At 37.1% G+C, this 18,259-nt stretch overlaps 2 protein-coding genes and 1 non-coding gene across 3 annotated transcripts; all 3 read right to left on the bottom strand.

Annotated features, from left to right (window-relative positions):
• Nucleotides 1-1,882: 1,882 nt before the first annotated feature.
• On the bottom strand, nt 1,883-11,549 carry zgc:56231 (uncharacterized protein LOC406257 homolog). The gene is made up of 18 exons (XM_038304235.1): nt 11,390-11,549; nt 11,198-11,293; nt 9,682-9,801; nt 9,457-9,595; nt 9,181-9,365; nt 9,001-9,079; nt 8,644-8,811; nt 8,449-8,560; nt 8,301-8,363; nt 6,033-6,179; nt 5,785-5,947; nt 5,538-5,708; nt 5,309-5,448; nt 5,004-5,169; nt 2,578-2,695; nt 2,430-2,497; nt 2,241-2,360; nt 1,883-2,166 (listed from the first exon to the last, which is right to left on the bottom strand). The coding sequence occupies exons 1-18, from the start codon at nt 11,465-11,467 to the stop codon at nt 1,951-1,953; spliced, it is 2,349 nt and encodes a 782-aa protein (XP_038160163.1). The 5' UTR covers nt 11,468-11,549; the 3' UTR covers nt 1,883-1,950.
• A 5,059-nt stretch (nt 11,550-16,608) lies between these two features.
• Nucleotides 16,609-17,967, bottom strand: LOC119795995 (40S ribosomal protein S20-like). The gene is made up of 4 exons (XM_038304282.1): nt 17,810-17,967; nt 17,191-17,290; nt 16,943-17,016; nt 16,609-16,826 (listed from the first exon to the last, which is right to left on the bottom strand). Exons 1-4 carry the CDS (start codon nt 17,810-17,812, stop codon nt 16,644-16,646), a joined length of 360 nt encoding a protein of 119 aa, XP_038160210.1. The 5' UTR covers nt 17,813-17,967; the 3' UTR covers nt 16,609-16,643.
• LOC119796010 lies at nt 17,079-17,149 on the bottom strand. Its single transcript, XR_005282404.1, has one exon. It is a non-coding gene; the product is annotated as a small nucleolar RNA U54 (small nucleolar RNA).
• Nucleotides 17,968-18,259: the final 292 nt, after the last annotated feature.

An 18,259-nucleotide genomic window follows, 5' to 3' on the forward strand; every position in this document is an offset into this window, starting at 1 on the left:
TTTACAATAAAGTTGAATTCTTATATTCTATCAGTAGTACCACAACATGCAGTAGTACGGTCAGGGATACAGTCGCACAAAGGTTTGAAGCAAGTTCTGTTTTTAATTTGAAAAAATATTGCACAACTTTAACCCTACCAAGGCCACCCACCTATTCTGATAAGAGCATTCATTTGCTAATGAACCAGGTGGTTCTTGGTAACTTTGGAGGAGCAACGGAGCTGCACCGATAAGTTGGGAGAATCTGTAGACAGAATGACTATTGTTTTTTTTTGGGGAATAAACTTTATCATCCATAAAAAGACTTGCTAAACTCTAAAATACTCAGGTTGGTAAATATAAAACACATGTATTCCATTCCTTCTCCATTAGAGTCACATTAGTTGAAGCAAAGATCCTTTTTGTCAGGATAAATGTAAGTATCTTGATTGCTAAGTCACAAGGTTAGAAATCAATAGGAAGATTAGTAGCAGCGTTTATATATTTGCCCATACAGACATCATGGTAATAGAGTTATCTTTTCAAGAACCAGGTTTGATAAAACTGGACATTGTAATTGTGGCATTGAAAAGAACAGGTGACCGGATAATGACAACTTAGAAACTGGTTTAATGATATCAGTGATGTATAGGAATCCACTAGAACTGTTTTTCAGGCCTCATTTCATTGTTTTTTTTTTTTGCATCAGCGTTGACTCTACCACATAGGACCAGAAAGCAGTATGCCTCCAAGCGCCGTTGGAGTTAACATAGGGACCTCCTCTCATTCCTAGCCACAGGTAGATGTTATACAGCTGCCCTCTGTGTGACAGGAAATATAGACAGCCCACATAACGGAGTTTAACAAAATATATACCGTCCTCATATTTACTTAGTGTGACACATTCCAATCTACACACCTTTGTTTTGAGTTTTAAAATAGAGAGTTTACACCATCTGTATTAGTTTTTTTTTCAGAAGGCTGGAGTTCAAGTTTGACTCGCATCCTTCATGTACGCTTCAGTCAAGTAATGTTTCTAAGGCTAAATGCTGTCCAGATTTGGCAGCAGCCCAAACCCCCTTTCTATCCCATTCTGGTTCTCATTTAACCCCACAGAAGATTATTGAAGGACAGTTGCAACACCAATTTATTAAAGCAAATTCATTCTCGTCACATTTTTAGCTTCTTCAAATATTTAAATATTTTAAGTAATGTCTACAGTGCAACCAATCATTATATAAAATATTTCTTAAGTGCATAAACTGATATTTTAGGAGATTATGAGAATCCATGGCATAACCATGTCACAGGAATTAACCAGAGATGGTGAGAAGGGAATAAAAAAAATGCAGATCAGAGTTTTTGGTTGTGACTAAAATGTAATACCAGGAGCAGATTATTAGAGGGAGACCTGTGTTTCCTTTCACCATTTCATAGAACAGCCTACTGGAAAAAATGTTGAGGGAAGATATCCTGCAACTTTAAGGGTTTAAAGATCAACGAATAAAGATAAACGAATCCTCTATACACCAAGTTGACCCATTTGTCTCATCTTCGTTGTGGTCAGCTGCAACACCATGTAGGGACATTTACAAAAATATGCTGCAACCGTCCCTCCCTGCAACTACAAATTTTAAACTAGCAAAACCATTTAAAAGAAATGTTTTGGCCCATGACTGCTAGGGGCCAAGAAAATACCTGTTAAGCTATACTACAGTTACCGTTGTCTCCCAGAAGAAGGGAGGGGCTAATTGAGTATGTGCTGCAGGATTCTCATCTAAACGCTAAATTGACAATGTTCCCAAGTATAATAGTGCTTGTATTTTTTAAGATGGATAAAGTGATTACAACTTGAAGTGACAAAATTTTATTAAAATGTCATTAAAAATTTAACATCTAGAATTAAGTCATTTATAATCAAGAAAGTAAAATTCATAAAAATCCTTATAGAAAGAACAGAAGGTGGGATCTTCAGCTTCGGGGAGTTCTGGGGGTTTTCCTGAGACTGCGGCTGGACGCTCCCTTCCGAGGTGATGTGACAGCCTCCTTGATGTTGGCCAGGAAGCCTTTCTTGGGCTTGGGCTGCACAGGGGACTTCTGGGAGAACTTTTCAATTTGAGTCTTGAGTGAAGCGATCTCTCTGTCCTTCTCAGCATTCAGACGTACAGCATCTCCAGTGGACGCCGTCTGGACACCCAGCATAGAAAATAAACACAGATGAAGACTGTTTAAGAATTCTTTCCTAATTAAAAGCATCTCACCTGTTCGTCAGCCTTCTTCTGTAGAGCCTCAAGATCAGCAGATTTCTCCAGAAAACCAACCCTGATATCTTCCAGAGTTTGGCTGAGATCAATCAGCCTTTTCTCTAAAGACAAAATCAACTGAAGACCAAAGTTTCAGATCATTACATGTTCAGACATTCTACAAGCAAGCAAGTCTGACATTCCTACCTCTTGCTTATCCTCACACATTCGCTCAAGGACACATTTTTCTTTGTAAAGACGCATGTATCGATCATCTGCGAGGAAAGAATAAAAAATAAAAAATAAAACTAAATTGATCAAATTTGAGATCTCAGAATTGAGGGGAATCCTTTACCTGCCTCTACGTCTGTAAACGGTTCAGTCTGACATCCCTTCTCCACAGTTTGAAGAGGAGCAACTCTGTTTGTGCCGGACAGCAAGTTCTCCAACTCAGACACTTTACGTTTGAGAGACTATATGGTTCATAAGAGAGGAAAAAAGGCTTTTGCATTGTAAAGATTATCAGCGTCCACCTTAAAACATTCAGTGTTTTGACAATTTGAAGACTTGTCATTTTTTTTTGGTCATTTTGTATACACAAAGTATACAACATAAAATGTAATTTTGTACAGCTTTCAGGACATTTCCATTCTATAAAGTGTAGCAGTGATCAAATATAAAGAGTGTGGGAGGGAAAAAAAAAAACATTGTGCAAAAAAGGTATGGATATGCAAGTTCAGAATACTGATATACACTCACCGGCCACATTAGGCACACCTGTCCAACTGCTCGTTAACACTTAATTTCTAAGCAGCCAATCACATGGCGGCAACTCAGTGCATTTAGGCATGTAGACATGGTCAAGACAATCTCCTGCAGTTCAAACCGAGCATCAGTATGGGGAAGAAAGGTGATTTGAGTGACTTTGAACGTGGCATGATTGTTGGTGCCAGAAGGGCTGGTCTGAGTATTTCAGAAACTGCTGAAACTGCTGATCTACTGGGATTTTCATGCACAACCATCTCTAGGGTTTACAGAGAATGGTCCAAAAAAGAAAAAACATCCAGTGAGCGGAAATGCCTTGTTGATGCCAGAGGTCAGAGGAGAATGGCCAGACTGGTTGGAGCTGATAGAAGGGCAACAGTGACTCAAATAACCACCCGTTACAACCAAGGTGGGCAGAAGAGCATCTCTGAACGCACAGTACGTCGAACTTTGAGGCAGATGGGCTACAGCAGCAGAAGACCACACCGGGTGCCACTCCTTTCAGCTAAGAACAGGAAACTGAGGCTACAATTTGCACAAGCTCATGGAAATTGGACAATAGAAGATTGGAAAACGTTGCCTGGTCTGATGAGTCTCGATTTCTGCTGCGACATTCGGATGGTAGGGTCAGAATTTGGCGTCTACAACATGAAAGCATGGATCCATCCTGCCTTGTATCAACGGTTCAGGCTGGTGGAGGTGGTGTCATGGTGTGGGGAATATTTTCTTGGCACTCTTTGGGCCCCTTGGTACCAATTGAGCATCGTTGCAACGCCACAGCCTACCCGAGTATTGTTGCTGACCATGTCCATCCCTTTATGACCACAATGTACCCAACTTCTGATGGCTACTTTCAGCAGGATAATGCGCCATGTCATAAAGCTGGAATCATCTCAGACTGGTTTCTTGAACATGACAATGAGTTCACTGTACTCAAATGGCCTCCACAGTCACCAGATCTCAATCCAATAGAGCATCTTTGGGATGTGGTGGAACGGGAGATTCGCATCATGGATGTGCAGCCGACAAATCTGCAGCAACTGTGTGATGCCATCATGTCAATATGGACCAAACTTCCTGAGGAATGCTTCCAGCACCTTGTTGAATCTATGCCTCTAAGAATTGAGGCAGTTCTGAAGGCAAAAGGGGGTCCAACCCGTTACTAGCATGGGGTACCTAATAAAGTGGCCGGTGAGTGTATATGGCACAAATGTGCAACATCTCATTTTGTGTCAGTTTGATGCATAGTTTGTGACTTTTCTTCAACAGTTCAGCTGTCTAATGGCAGTGGGGAAGAAGATTTTGCAGAATCTGCTGGTCCTGCATCGAAGAGTGACTATTGTGAGGTAATGAACAGTGAGAAGGAAAAAAAAGGGGGGGGCATAGATACAAATAATGTAAATCTAGTTTAGTCTGTAATTTAGGAATTGGTGTGAAGTGAAAGAGTTCAATGTGACAGGTGATATGAAGTGATCTAAACCTCTTGTTACTGTCAAATACTTTTGCACACACCATGAACATAATATAAAAAGTCTTAACTATAGAACATACATGTAAAACTTATATAAAGTTGAATCTGTAGATAAATAGGGGCTGTTCACCATCATATTATTAGCTCTAAAACAAGGCACGTAAAGTATAGCAAAAGTATCCCAGGCTGCATCTCAATTTAATCCAACAAAAATATTAATGTAATGGTGTGCAGACCTATTCAACATTGCAAAAGAGGAAATCCAAGTCAGTCAACTTTTGAGACAAGTGTATTTTCCCCCTGATTAGAGTGAATAAGTAAAACAATCTTCCAATAGATCAATTTAATTACATTTAAATTTACATAGATCATTTTCATTTAAACTTTTTTATTTCAATTGCATAATATTTAATTAACTTATTGCAAGGCCACAAGAAGATTATTAGTTTGATTCTCTTCATTAGTGCAGAACTTTAATTCTCCCATCCATATCCTTGCTGAGTGAATAATTAAACAACTTGCAATGATCCAACATAAATCCTTACCTCAGCTTTCTCCTGTTCTTCTGTGAACTCGTCTAGCGGTACGTAGTTGTCCTCCAGATCGTTCATCGCGCACTGATAGGCATGCTCCTTGATTGCATCTTTAAACATCTCAAAGGTATCCTCCAGTTTTTCTGCATAACTTTCCTTTAGTTCTTCAATCTGTCGACTTGATAGATTGAAAAAGTAAACCTTTTAAACAGAAGGTTATTAAACTGAAGTGCAATCTACGTCATTAAGATTTGATTCAAAAATACTTATTCCAAAAAGGAAATCAACTGCAACTCATATTCAATAGAAAAACATACAGTCGAAGTTCTTCGCTCTCTAAAATCTGTTGCAACATGGCGTCCCCCATTTCTTTACGGATCTCCACTTCCTGCACCAGGTTCTTCCTTCGCTCTGCAAGAAGTCTAGTTCGTAGGTTGTCAATGATGTCCAGGAGCTCCTTACAAAGGGGATACATGTGGTGGTGAGTTTATACCGGATAGGCGCGAAGGTCAAAGATATGGAGCAGGAAATGGTTTCTAGCCGTACATTCTGTGGCAGCATAGTCATGTCAGCTTCATCCTCTTCATCAAGCAGGTTTTCATCAGGAAGGTAGCTTTCATCCAGCTGACTATCAACCGTGCCATTCATCAACAATGGCTTCCCATCCCGGCCGACCAGACAAGGGGCATGACACCGGTCTGGGATTACCTGCACCACCTGGGAAAAAGGCTCTGGTTGCAAGAAATCTCATTAAAATTCTGAAGAGCCTCAGTTTCCAGTTGCTCAACCCAACCTGTTTGGCGACGGCAGAGAACTTCATCACATGAAGCGTCTCATCATAGGTGGACGCGCACTGGTTGATGTTGACAATCATGGAAGCTCTTCCTTTGCCGCAGAAGAAAGCCTGAAATAGCTTTGTGAGTTTGCTTTCTCTGAAAGGAATGTGGCTGGACTTTCTGTTTAGAGAACAAGATGCTCCAATCAAATTCAAAAACAGATGTTTAGGGCTTAGCAGTGGGCTTCCTGCCTCCTGCTACCTACCCATCAACCTGACTGTTACGCAGAGCATTGATGCACTTTCCCAAGATAAGCAGGGAATTGTTGATATTTCCAGCCTCCTTCAGCCGCTCTCCGAACGTTTTTGTTTTGTTGCATCTTTCTGAACCAGCCAGGTCACAGAGTGAGAACCTGAGAAAGAGAGACCATTAGTAACAGGTCCCTACATTACAGCATTGTTGGCACAGAGCAAATAATGGAAATCTAAGTAAGTTTGTCTTAAGATAAAAGCATTTCTTTTTCAATGAAGCGGTTAAAGTGATACACTTTGCCAATGGAATAATGCTAGTTACATTTAAAATAAGAAAAAACTGCAGTCTCTCATTTCAAGTGCATAATATCTAATGATCTTATTTTATACTTGTCTTAGGAGTAAAAATGCTAATTTCATTGGCAGATTGTCTTATTTACCTGTTCAAATTAAGGGTAAATACACTTAATTCAAGGCATTTTCACTAATTTTTAGAAAGTTTTTGCAGTCCAAGAAACGCTCAGTGACGGCTCTTAAAAAAAAAAAAAAAAAAATGGCATCACAGATGCATAAAACATGCATGTTTGGAAATGGATACTTCAGAACCTACATAGCAGCCTTTACATCTCCTTCAAACCATCTGTGCAGAAGGGCTGGTCTAAGCTTCCATAGCGCTCGCCAACGAGCTCAGTTGCTGCAATCTAGTCTGCTAATTAGTTTATTCACACATACTATGAACTCAATGAAGCTCAGGCATAAACAGTTTTATCTGTATGAATCATCCAATGTTACTAAAATTAATAAAATGCACAAAATATGTAGTTTTTTTTTCACATTTTTAGCTGCAACAGCAAAAAAAGACTAGAGAGTAACAAAAAGTAGCTTTGATAAATTAAAACTGTACAATAAGAAACTAAATGAACAGTAAATATAAAGCTCATCTTTGTTCTCAAACTCCTTCCTTGTCTGTGCGTCAAATTGGTCCCCAAACCAATATTTTTTCATCTTCATAAATGAATGACTTATGTGGGGTTAAAGATATTTTGCTGTAAAACATTCATTATTTACCATCAAATTGTTTCTTACTAAATTTTAGGGCCATCAATTGTTTTAGTAATCAACTAATTTTGTTTTGATTATTCTGTAGAGTCACATTTAGTAAAAGAAAAATTAGTAAACATTTGGAATTTAGAAAGAAGACTAATTGTTCACTTGGGGGGGGGGGGGGGGGGGATAGAAATCGCATAAATGTAATCATATTTTTGTATGTAAAAAGGATGTTTTAAGGTTATGTTTAATATTTACATGTTTTAGAGTCTGTACCGTGACTGTAGTTTATCACTCAAGTCCATCACCAGATCAGTTTATGATCATTTGAATAAATGCAAATGATCAGATTAATCTTTTCAGACTCATTTCTATACAGAAGTCATGCATGCAAAAAATAAAAATAAAAATTGCTTTAGCCCCTCCTCCAAGTTGTCAAGGAAGAGTAACGATTTTTATCAAGGCCATTCTGTTATCTTTGCAGGGATGTTGAAATATTTTACAGCTTTTGTGTGTGGAAATGCAACATCCAGAAATCACGGACCATCACTATACGGAGCTCACTTTGTGATTTTAAATTAACAAATTTAAAAATAGTAGGTGTGCATCAACTGCTTTAGGCTACAAATAACATCTGTAATTTATTTTAGTCTTCTCTCTCTGCCTGCCAAAAAAAATAAAATAAAATAAATTTAACTAATTGAACCATGCTTTCTACAGAGGCATGGTTCAATTAGACAGGTATTGTCACCAGTTTTGATAAAACAAGAAGCATTTAACAAATCAAGTTTTTGGTTAAACAAAAATAAAAATAACATTTTAACATTACTTTGCAATGGGCAGTAACCCAGTAAAGCGGACTCAAAGTGGCTGTATTTCATATCTTATACTTGTATAGAAGCAAACCTCCAGCAGGAAAACAGATGCTCTTAGCCTCAATGCATGTAGCTTACCGTATATAGTTGGATAGTTTACCTAAAGCAGAAAGGATGTGACATTTCTCAGGAGTAAAAAGTGGAAACAACACCGATTCAGTATATTGATTCCCTTACAAAAAAAAAAAAAGAAACTGTTCTTTTCTCTTATGCCAAATGTTTTTCCTCAAATATTTAGCAGAAATTTTTGGTCAAACCCTATATTCTATCAATCTAATGCACCAAAAAAGCTCAGACAAAATATACATTTATGTACAGGCTGCTGTTTGACCTCCTCTGAAGGAGGATCTACCTACTTACTCAGAAATCACTTTCACCGTTTGTCCCTCAATCTTCAGTAACTTCATGGTGAATATACTGTGACTATAAAAGCAACAACATGGTCATAGATTTAAGAATAAGAAAAAAAGGAAATGCTGACAAAAATCAGTGAAAAAAATCAGTTTGCCTTCTGCTGGACGAATGGTTCATTTTAGTGGCTGCAGCACTTCTGTTTTTATTTCCAAACTGGACCAGTTTGTTGGCTTCACCAAGATTCTGGATGTTAATCCACCTAAGATCTGGAAGAAAGAAAAAAAAAAAAAAAAAAGTCTTTAAATGACTGTAAAAGCTAAATGCCTCATTAACTTCACTCCCTCCACACCTTTCACGTAAGCATTTCCAGCTCCATCATCACACACCCGTAGAGAGGAACGCTTCTTGGACAAGGATGGCTGGAGGAGGTCATAAACGCACTCGTTGTAGATTTCAAAGAAAGCCACCCACAGGGCAAACTGGTCTCCGGTGGCTTCTGCTGGACTGCTGAGGAACCCTGAGGAGGAAACAAACCAAGAACAGCAGACAACATGATTAGATTCCATGCAACAAACTCAAAAGCCAGTTTTAGACTCTACTTTCTATTAAACCAATAAAACTTTAGTTACCACTGCTAACCAATTAGAAAAATGCATAAATAAAAGCCTTTAAATATAAGAGAAAGAACACATTGAGGTTGCATCACCTGGTAAACTGCTGGATGAAGAGAAAGATGAAAGACTGGGATCATTGTCTGAACTGCCCCTTCTTTGACGATCACATTCCTGGAGAGATACAACAGTAAGGATACTAAAGACCATTACAGCAAAATTCTCTGACATCTCTGGATATTTGGAATAAATTCCAGGTTAATCGAAGGGTTTACTTCTTTGACTGAAGCAAGAATGGTGGCCTTAACAGTCCTCTCCTGTTTAACTTGATCAGGATCCAGAAACTGTGCACCATTCCTCAGATATGGTTTTAAGTCCATTTCTTTGTACTGATGGCCTCCGATGCAGTGAAAGGTGGCATCCAACACTCTCGGAAGAATCCCCGGATCTTTCGGCGTTCCTAAACGGATTTTAGTGCTGAATTTAATGCTTGCACTCGATTAGTCACGGTGTATTAAGCTCTTAAATATGGCCTCTGCTTCCAGGGTTACCTTGGATGGTAAAAGTTTTCCCAGCATTAGTTACTCCATAGCTGAATATTAAAGCATTTTTTCCTTCCAAGAAATCAAACACTTGGCTTCTCACTGTGTCCTCAAAAAGGTCGACTTGTGTCGTCTGTGGTCCAAAAACCTAGAGGGCAGCAAGATGGAAGGAGGTCAGTTTAATGCGGAGAAGATTCCCAAATAGTTGCAAAGCGTCATTCAAACTGCCCTGACCTTTGAGAAGGAGAATTTATGGATGGACAAGCCGATTCCTTTCTCGCTGCTCTTCATGGTGGCAGACCCCTTAGGTGCGCTCAGAGTCACCGTCTGGTCATCCTCAATCACAACACAGTCCTAAGGAGAGGAGAAGGTTTGGATCAGTTTTACGGTGGTGTCATTTAAGCTCATTTAAAGACTCAGATGATCAAAATTCCTTAACGAGTTACAGATAATCCTAATTTTGTATTTAAAAGGCTATCAAATAGGTTTCGATAAGCATCATTTAGGGTTCAGAGCCCAAAGCAATGAGATAGTAAAGGTGAAACTCACTAGTAGAATTCCAAGGGTGGAAAGTAATGAATTACATTTACTCAAGTTACTGTAATTGAGTACTTTTTATGAGTAATTTGTAATTTTCTGAGTTGTTTTTGAAATATGTAATTTTTACTTTTAATCAAGTAAATTTTAACCTAAGTAGTTTTACTTTGCTACATTTAAAACCCCCTCACGTTACGGAGTAAAAAAAAATAAAATAAAATACTGATGGTGAAAAAATTAAATGTGGCCCTTTGTATTGTCCCATAATCCAGTGCTGCGCTTCGGAAGATGGCAGTTGCTAATCACAACTTAGGGAGTATGGATGAGGAAAGGCCTGAAGAGGAAACATATTCTGGAGACGAAAGCCAGAAAAACCCTTTGCCATATTTGGAAGGATTATTTGTTTTCAAATGCACAAAAGGGAACAATGTGATAATGCAGTGCAACATGTGCCTGCCCAGCAAAAAGGAGCTTTCGGCTTTTAAAACATCAACATCCAATTTACGTAAAAATGTGCCGGTAAGTTAGTTATCATGGTGTTGTCTGTTGGACAGTAGGATTGAAAATTGTTTGCACTTTATGGTTCAGGTTGTGACTGTCCTTGTGCTGTGAGGAAGTATGTTCCTTAGCCCAGCTGATCTTTTGCAAGTGTGGATGTCCTCTGAAATACGCCTTGAAATCGATTAAAACACCTTGTGCTCAATTAGATTCATGACTCATCCTTGCTTTGCACTAAATAACTCAAAGTAACTTTTACTCAAATTACATTTTAAATTAAGTAATTTTGTACTTTTACTTGAGTAAATTTTGAGATGGGTAATTTTACTTTACTCTGAGTAGAATTTAGGCAAAGTAAAGATACTTTTACTTAATTACAATTTTTTTGTATTCTTTCCACCTCTGTAGAATTCACATGGGCTTAAATATTTAAAACATCTGCACAGTTATATATTAAGCATGATCCTCATGCACCAGGGTTATCTTTGGAGTTCCACAAGGCTGAGTGTTGGAGACATTTTTTTTCCCTCATTTTATTTTCTCTTCTGCTTATTTTCCATACATCTCCATTTGTAAGTTATCATCATCAAGTCATTTTTACTTGGCTGGGCTAAAAATCAGCTGAACTTAAACCTCTGGAAGAAACCTGACTGTAGGTAAGCCTTACTTATTGCAGGTGAACAAAGGTAAAGAAAACAATAAAAATGTTAGACACCTGATTCTCATTGCAACTGAGCTCTTCTTTGGTAAAAGGACGCACTCTGAGGTAAATTTGCATCATCCCCTGTTCAGCTCCCCCTGGAATCATAGCCTATCAAAGTAGGAAAAAGAAATGTTTCAGGTGGATAGGCATGCGATTAGAGATTGTTGCTATTATTTGATTGGAGCAGGATGCAAAACACCTTACCTGTTGGACTAAAGGATTGCCGCCAGAAAAATCTCCTGTCATATCCATATCAATAATCTGCATATTCGTATCTTCCATTTTTCTTAAATCAAAAACTGTGTTCCTACTGAAAAAAAGAGCTCGGATTATGCAAAAGACAGCAAATATTTTTCAGACTAGCAACAGCTGACCACTTTTAACACACCACTATATGCTGAACAAAAACTACTAATGAAAGCTCTGAGGGAACTTCCAATCACTTTTTATTGAAAGCAGGTGGTAGCTCCCACACATCATCATGTATGACCAACCAGAGTGGAGAACACTGCTCTAGATGCTTTAGGTTCATTCCCTAACAGTCAGCTGGAGAATAAATTGCCAAGAATTGATGAGGAACAGAAAAGGAGGAGTTTATTATGAGAGCAACATCTTAATTAGAGATTACCAATAAAAGGATTTGCAAATGTTATTTGCTGATAGCTGTTCTCCTTCCACAGCTTGACTTTGACTATGTCATTTTTTAAGTATATTTCCAGATAGGATTCATTAATTAAAAATTTAAATCATAAAACATAACAATGAAACTGCTACAATTCAGTAAAAACAGAACTTGCTCCATTGCTCTAACCTTCTCATACTGCATGAGAAATGGTTAGGTTATCTTGAGCTTTTTCTGTATTTATGTTCCTATAGGGTTAGGTTGCCGGAGGACATAGAGACCACTTTTCATCATTCTTAAGTATTTGTGTACTGACTTTGTAAATGTGTGTTCTCTCTGCTTTTTCTCATCACATTAGCTAGTCTGTTCCTATTTGGTTGCCATCAACACTTTCGATCATAGATGACAGAGTTGGGTCTGTTTTTTCAGTGTAAAAAGGGCAAATTTAAGCGCTAGGTTAAATTTTTTTATTTTTATCTCTGCTTCTTTTTCTATTTCTGCTTTTTTCTTATTGAACCCCTGTCAGCCTCTGCAGATGGCTGCTCACGATGATTTGCTGACACTTTTTCTTCCTGTTAAAATGGAGATTTCCTCCCCACTGTGAGCATGCATGCTCGGTGTGAGGGACGACAAAATGGCAAAATTAAAGATGATGATGGGTGTCCATTGCTTATTTGTTTGATTATAAGCTAGATTAAAGCCCATGACATGACTTTGTCATCCTATAACACATTTTTAGCTCAACCTACCAAGCCTTCAGCTTACTCTGCTTGTGCTTAGATGTTGCTGACCCACTGCTGCTAAACTATTTTTCAGTCATCCAAGTAGCTGTGCCTCATCATTCAAGTATTTGCATTTCTTTATTAGAAAATACAAGCAAACATCACTGGCTCCTTTTCAAGATAAACTAATAGACGAGAACTTTTAATCTAAAAGGAAGAAGTGTTGTTTATTTTAGCCAATTATTTTACCATGTAGCTTAATGAATAAACGTCTTTGCTGTCATAACATAACTACCCTGAAACTGGATGCGTCCATTGGTGTTTAGGTTTAAATTATTAAGAATTCACAAATAGCATTAAATTAAAAGTTATTTTCAAACCAATGAATTAAAATATAATATGAAATAATAGAAATGGTTTCTTAAGATAGTTAAAGGATTCAAAACGTTCAAGGCTGCAACAATCCTCCTTTAATGCTTGTTTTATTTGGTTAAAGAGTCATGAAAAACTTTAACTTGAATTTGATCAACAGAATGTAGAGTGAAAATAAAAAATGGGGAAAAGAAAATAAGCAACTGTTGTAGTTTTGCATCCATAAATTAATATGTATGAATATTTTCCTGTTTCCATCCTACAAATAAATGTATTAAGATCATTGACATGAGTATTTTTGACATTCTGTTAAGGCAGTGATTCCCAAACATGGGTAGTGGTACCCCTAGTGGTGCACCAGTGCATTGCAGGGGGTATGTGAAAACATTTAATATTTTATTTCCCAGATAAAGAGATACAATAAAACAGGTCTAGGATGTATTTTGCTCTGTACAACCAACCAAAAAGATTTTTAAAATGTCCTAATCGACATCTACATGAAAGACTAGAGTGGGTATTGGTGCTGTGCACCTGCACATCTGCTATGCCATGAGAGCAGGAAGACAGGGGCAAAGCCAAAGGTCACAAGAGAAGAAAGCACCAAAGCAGCTGCTGACAAGGATAAATGGCTAAAACATCCCATTGCTGGGGATTCAGGAGAAGGTCAGGCGACTCATCAACACATGGCTGATTGATGAAAATGACGCAGTGAATCTGAATATTATTTTATTAAGTGTTATTTTACAGATTTATTATTCACAAGAGCTAAGGTTTTTGTTAAAAACGTAGATTTGCAACTTGATTTGATTTTGTATTGAGTTTAAAACATATTCACTTTCCAGAAAACATATATGTAAATACAGTCCTATGAAAAAGTTTGGGCAGCCCTATTAATCTTAGATATTTTTATTTCAGCTATTTATATATATATATATATATATATATATATATATATATATATATATATATATATATATATATATATATATATATATATATATATATATATATATATATATATATATATATATATATATATATATATATATATATATATACAGGGGTTGGACAAAAAACTGAAACACCTGGTTTTAGACCCCAGTAATTTATTGCATTGTGTAGGGCCTCCTTTTGCTGCCAATACAGCATCAATTCGTCTTGGGAATGACATATACAAGTCCTGCACAGTGGTCAGAGGGATTTTAAACCATTCTTCTTGCAGGATAGTGGCCAGGTCACGACTGCTGGTGGAGGAAAATGTTTCCTGACACCCCAAAGTGGCTCAATAATATTTAGATCTGGTGACTGTGCAGGCCATGGGAGATGTACCGTATATATACATCTCCCATGGCATCAGAGTGGTAACTTTTATATTTTTCATTTTCAAAATAAGATGCACATTTCATATATTTTCATTAGCCTGACTTTAAAAAATGATTCTCTAACTGTGAATCGGGGCCACTTCACAAGATGTGAGCCCGGTAGCTAAAACATCTATCCACAGCTGATTTCTCCATATATAAGGTATGTGATCCTCAAAAATGGTGTGGTGTTGATGAGACAAGGACAAGTGATGCACACTTTAACATATTTTCTAGATGATCAGATGTTTCAGATTAAATGGATCCTGGAGGATGGCGTTTTAACACAGTAGCAATGGTCAACAGGGAAAAGGCCACTTTCAACATTTTTAAGGTTAATCTGAGGAAGTGGCTCACTGATCATCTTGTCAGCACCAACTCAATGAACTGTTGCATGATTTTTAATGTTTTTTTTTTTTACATAATGTAATTAAGTGTTTGTTTGACTTGTTTTTAGCATAAATGTTAACATCTGTCCAGGCACAGCAGATAAAAAAAGCTGCTAAGGCTAATTCTGGTACATTTACAGAAATTTTCATTATTATACATTGTCCCTGTCAATCTAATAACATTGTTGGCTCACCAGAACTAAATAGCTGCTATAGTTATAGCTTTGGATGATAACAGTCTTGGTTCCATCTCACTTTTCATAGTAAGGCTAGGTGAATTTTATGTTTGTAAACATTTATTTTTCAATAATCTAGATTTTTTTTTATTTGCAGCAATGCACTTCTTGGTATCAGTTCATCACTTTTTGTTTTTAGATATGTACTTATAACTGCTAAACTAGATTACTGTGTAACAGAACTAGCTGCAAAGATTATTTTCATTAAGAAACCTTTTTTTGCAGCATGAACTTCATTACCCAATAAAAGAAGGTCTCCTTCCAAAGGGGATAGTGGAATTAAAAGCTACTTTCTGACAGTGACGTGTTTTTCTTATGAAGAGAAAAAAATTTATAAAAATCCTTTAATATAATTTGTTTGGAAAAAATTTTTAAGCTAAATCACTAAGTCCTAGTTCAGTCATTTACTTTGTGACAACTCCTGAGGTTGATCAGGAGTGTAACCACAGACATATATACTGTATTTAGACGCCTCATTGAGGGCAGGATCGCACATCGACATCACCACCATATTGTAAGTGGCAGAAATCAGTTGCCAAACTGGGCACACAAAAGCTGCAGATCGGCAAAACTAGGAAAAACCTGTGCAAGACAATTCTTTTTCAAAGCTTTTAGCTTGCATACAGTACAGACTGTTTTTAAATGTACATGTCCATATATAGATTTTTAAGCATTAATAGGTGCAATTATATAAAACTATGTCAAGATTAAAGATGTGTGTACCTGTATATACATATAAACCTATTTTAAATATGTGAATATTTGTCACTTATTCTGTTATTTCTATACACATTTAAAGGACCACATTTGCTATAACTTTTGCTAGTGTAACACAATTACGCCCAATGTGGGACAATAAAGGGATTTTCTATTGTATTCTATACCCACATACGGTATGTGTGTGTGTGTGTTTTGAATATAAATTAAATGGTTAAATCTAAACATTAAACCTTTTAAGACCTGGTATAGGCACAGATTGGCAACAGACATTTTGGGGGAGTATTAAAGAGATAAAATTACTAATATGCGGGAAAAAAAGTCCTAGTACAATAAAATAAGAAAAGTGGTAATAAGAGAAAAGCATAAGAATTATGGGAAAATTTCCAGAATAGTCAGTTTGCAGAAGTGTTTCAGTTTCAGAGTAATAGCATCAGGCTAGATTCTTCATTTTGTTTTTATTCTTTAAGAGAATAAAGTCCGGAGAATGAAGCCAAAGGGATAAGAAAATAAATTTGGAATATTACAAAAATAAAATTATAAATATGTATATTCTGAGATTAAAGTCCCTCTAATAATGCTTAAATGTCTAACAACATATTTGTCACATTCGCAGCAGAGGCAGACCCTGTCTAACAAGGCATCCATGTATGTTATTTCTATTGGTTTAACACCAGTTGCCCCCTCGCAAACATCTCAGTCCATCAGTCTATTAAACACATTGGGTTTGGAGAGGGGTTAAGAACAATTATGGGGCTTTAATTTTTTATGTAATCCCTACTTAAAACGGTTTGGTGAATCAGGTTACGATTTACACCCTAATGTTACATTTTCATTAAAACTACACCTGAAAACCTGCATTTCTCATTTTGTCTATAAAGCCTGATGCTTCAAGAGGTCAGCTTAAACCCATCAACCTAACACTATTATTTTTTTCAGAATTAAAAAGGTGTACTTTATGGTCATTATTGGGTATAAAGGTTTCAGACACAGGAGTCAATGACTTTCCTTTTATCTTTTTATTAAAAAACAGCACTGCTTATGCATCTGCAATGGTAACTTCAACTTCTACGCCTGGTTCAATGCTGATGGAGGTGATCTGCTTGACAATTTCAGACGGACTGTGCAGGTCTATCAGGCGCTTATGGATCCTCATCTGGAATCGATCCCAGGTTTTGGATCCCTCACCGCAGGGAGTCTTCCTAGTGGTGATGCGCAGAGTCTAGAGGTGGACCAAAGGTGCAAATAAACTTCCAGATACAAACCAAAAGAATTTCAGAGTTTCTATCAAACCGTCAAACATCAGAAAAGGAAAAGCATATTTAAAAAAGTAATTACCTTGGTTGGCATGCGGACTGGTCCCTTAACCTTCAGGTTCTTGTCCTTGGCACCACGGATCAAATCTGCACAGACTAAAAAATAAAATAATTATTTAACATCCAAAGCACAACTAATAAATTGTTTTAACTTCATCCCACAGCTCAGAATAGCGTATTCAGTCACCACGGTTAATAACGGTTTAAAAAATGTTTATCCTCATTGCTTCAGTTTCTTTGAAATGCCACATTAAATGGGAGATCAGGTACCTTTCTCCAGGGATTTGACGTTGCGGCTGGTGAGGGTGATGCGGATGCGATGGATGGCAACCTCAGTCTCAGCAGGTGCCTTACCAGAGTCCTTAAAAGCCTGCAGTAGAAGAAAACCCAAACACATTAATTTGCAGAAGCAGCAACTCTAATAAAACCTTAACTGTTAAAACAGGTAGTATCTTTATCATTATATATATTATTTATTAAGATTATCACATGATTAATTCTACTGAAGTAAAAAAAAATTAATTAGATACATCTCTATTTTCCCAGTTGTTCCCATAACATAAGGGACATCAAACCAGTTGCTAGATAAATAACTTGCTTAAAATCTCATATCAACTACAAGTAAACAAAATCTTGTGTCTAAAATAATCTCACCTAAGACGATGTGTTCACTAAGATTTTAAGAAAAGACTGGATCAAATAATAGAGCTATTTAACGCGTTTAACAAAAACAGTAACGATTACTGGTTAAACTGCATTTATTTCCAGTTAGATTCGGCGGGAGGACCAACTCGAATTCTTGCTTTTGAAAAGTAAGCAGCAAATTAAACTATAGGTGTTTCAAATCCGATTTATACGGTATAAATCAATTAAATCAAACAAAATGTACCATTTTTGTTATTCCTGACCGACTTATTCGGAAGAAATTTCAGCGAACAGCGGTGAGTCAGGAGGAGATGCAACCAACGTGGATAGCTCCACAGGAAAAAAGGACGAAGCTAGGCCTACTGCCGGTTTAAGCTCCACATCCGGGTCACTGCTGCTGCTTCTTCTTCTATGGTGGCGACGCTTGTTTAATGACGAACAGCGACATCTCGTGGCCTTCTTATAGTTTGCCTGTTCAACTAAATATCGAGCAAAACCTTGAATTAGGAAGCGTTAGAAGAGGAACCAGAGAGATGTTCTCAAATTAGCATTACTGATATTATTCATTAATCTTTTTTTGGTCCATTTAATATTTAAAAATGTAATTTTCATCACATCTTCAGTTCTTTCTTGTGTCATGTTAAGTTTTTATAGAATCTACAGCCTCCTAGAAGGTCTGAATTGTTTAGCTCTT

This window comes from Cyprinodon tularosa, unplaced genomic scaffold, assembly GCF_016077235.1.
Source record: "Cyprinodon tularosa strain WSP-4 unplaced genomic scaffold, ASM1607723v1 ctg53, whole genome shotgun sequence".
NCBI classification, from domain to species: Eukaryota; Metazoa; Chordata; class Actinopteri; order Cyprinodontiformes; family Cyprinodontidae; genus Cyprinodon; species Cyprinodon tularosa.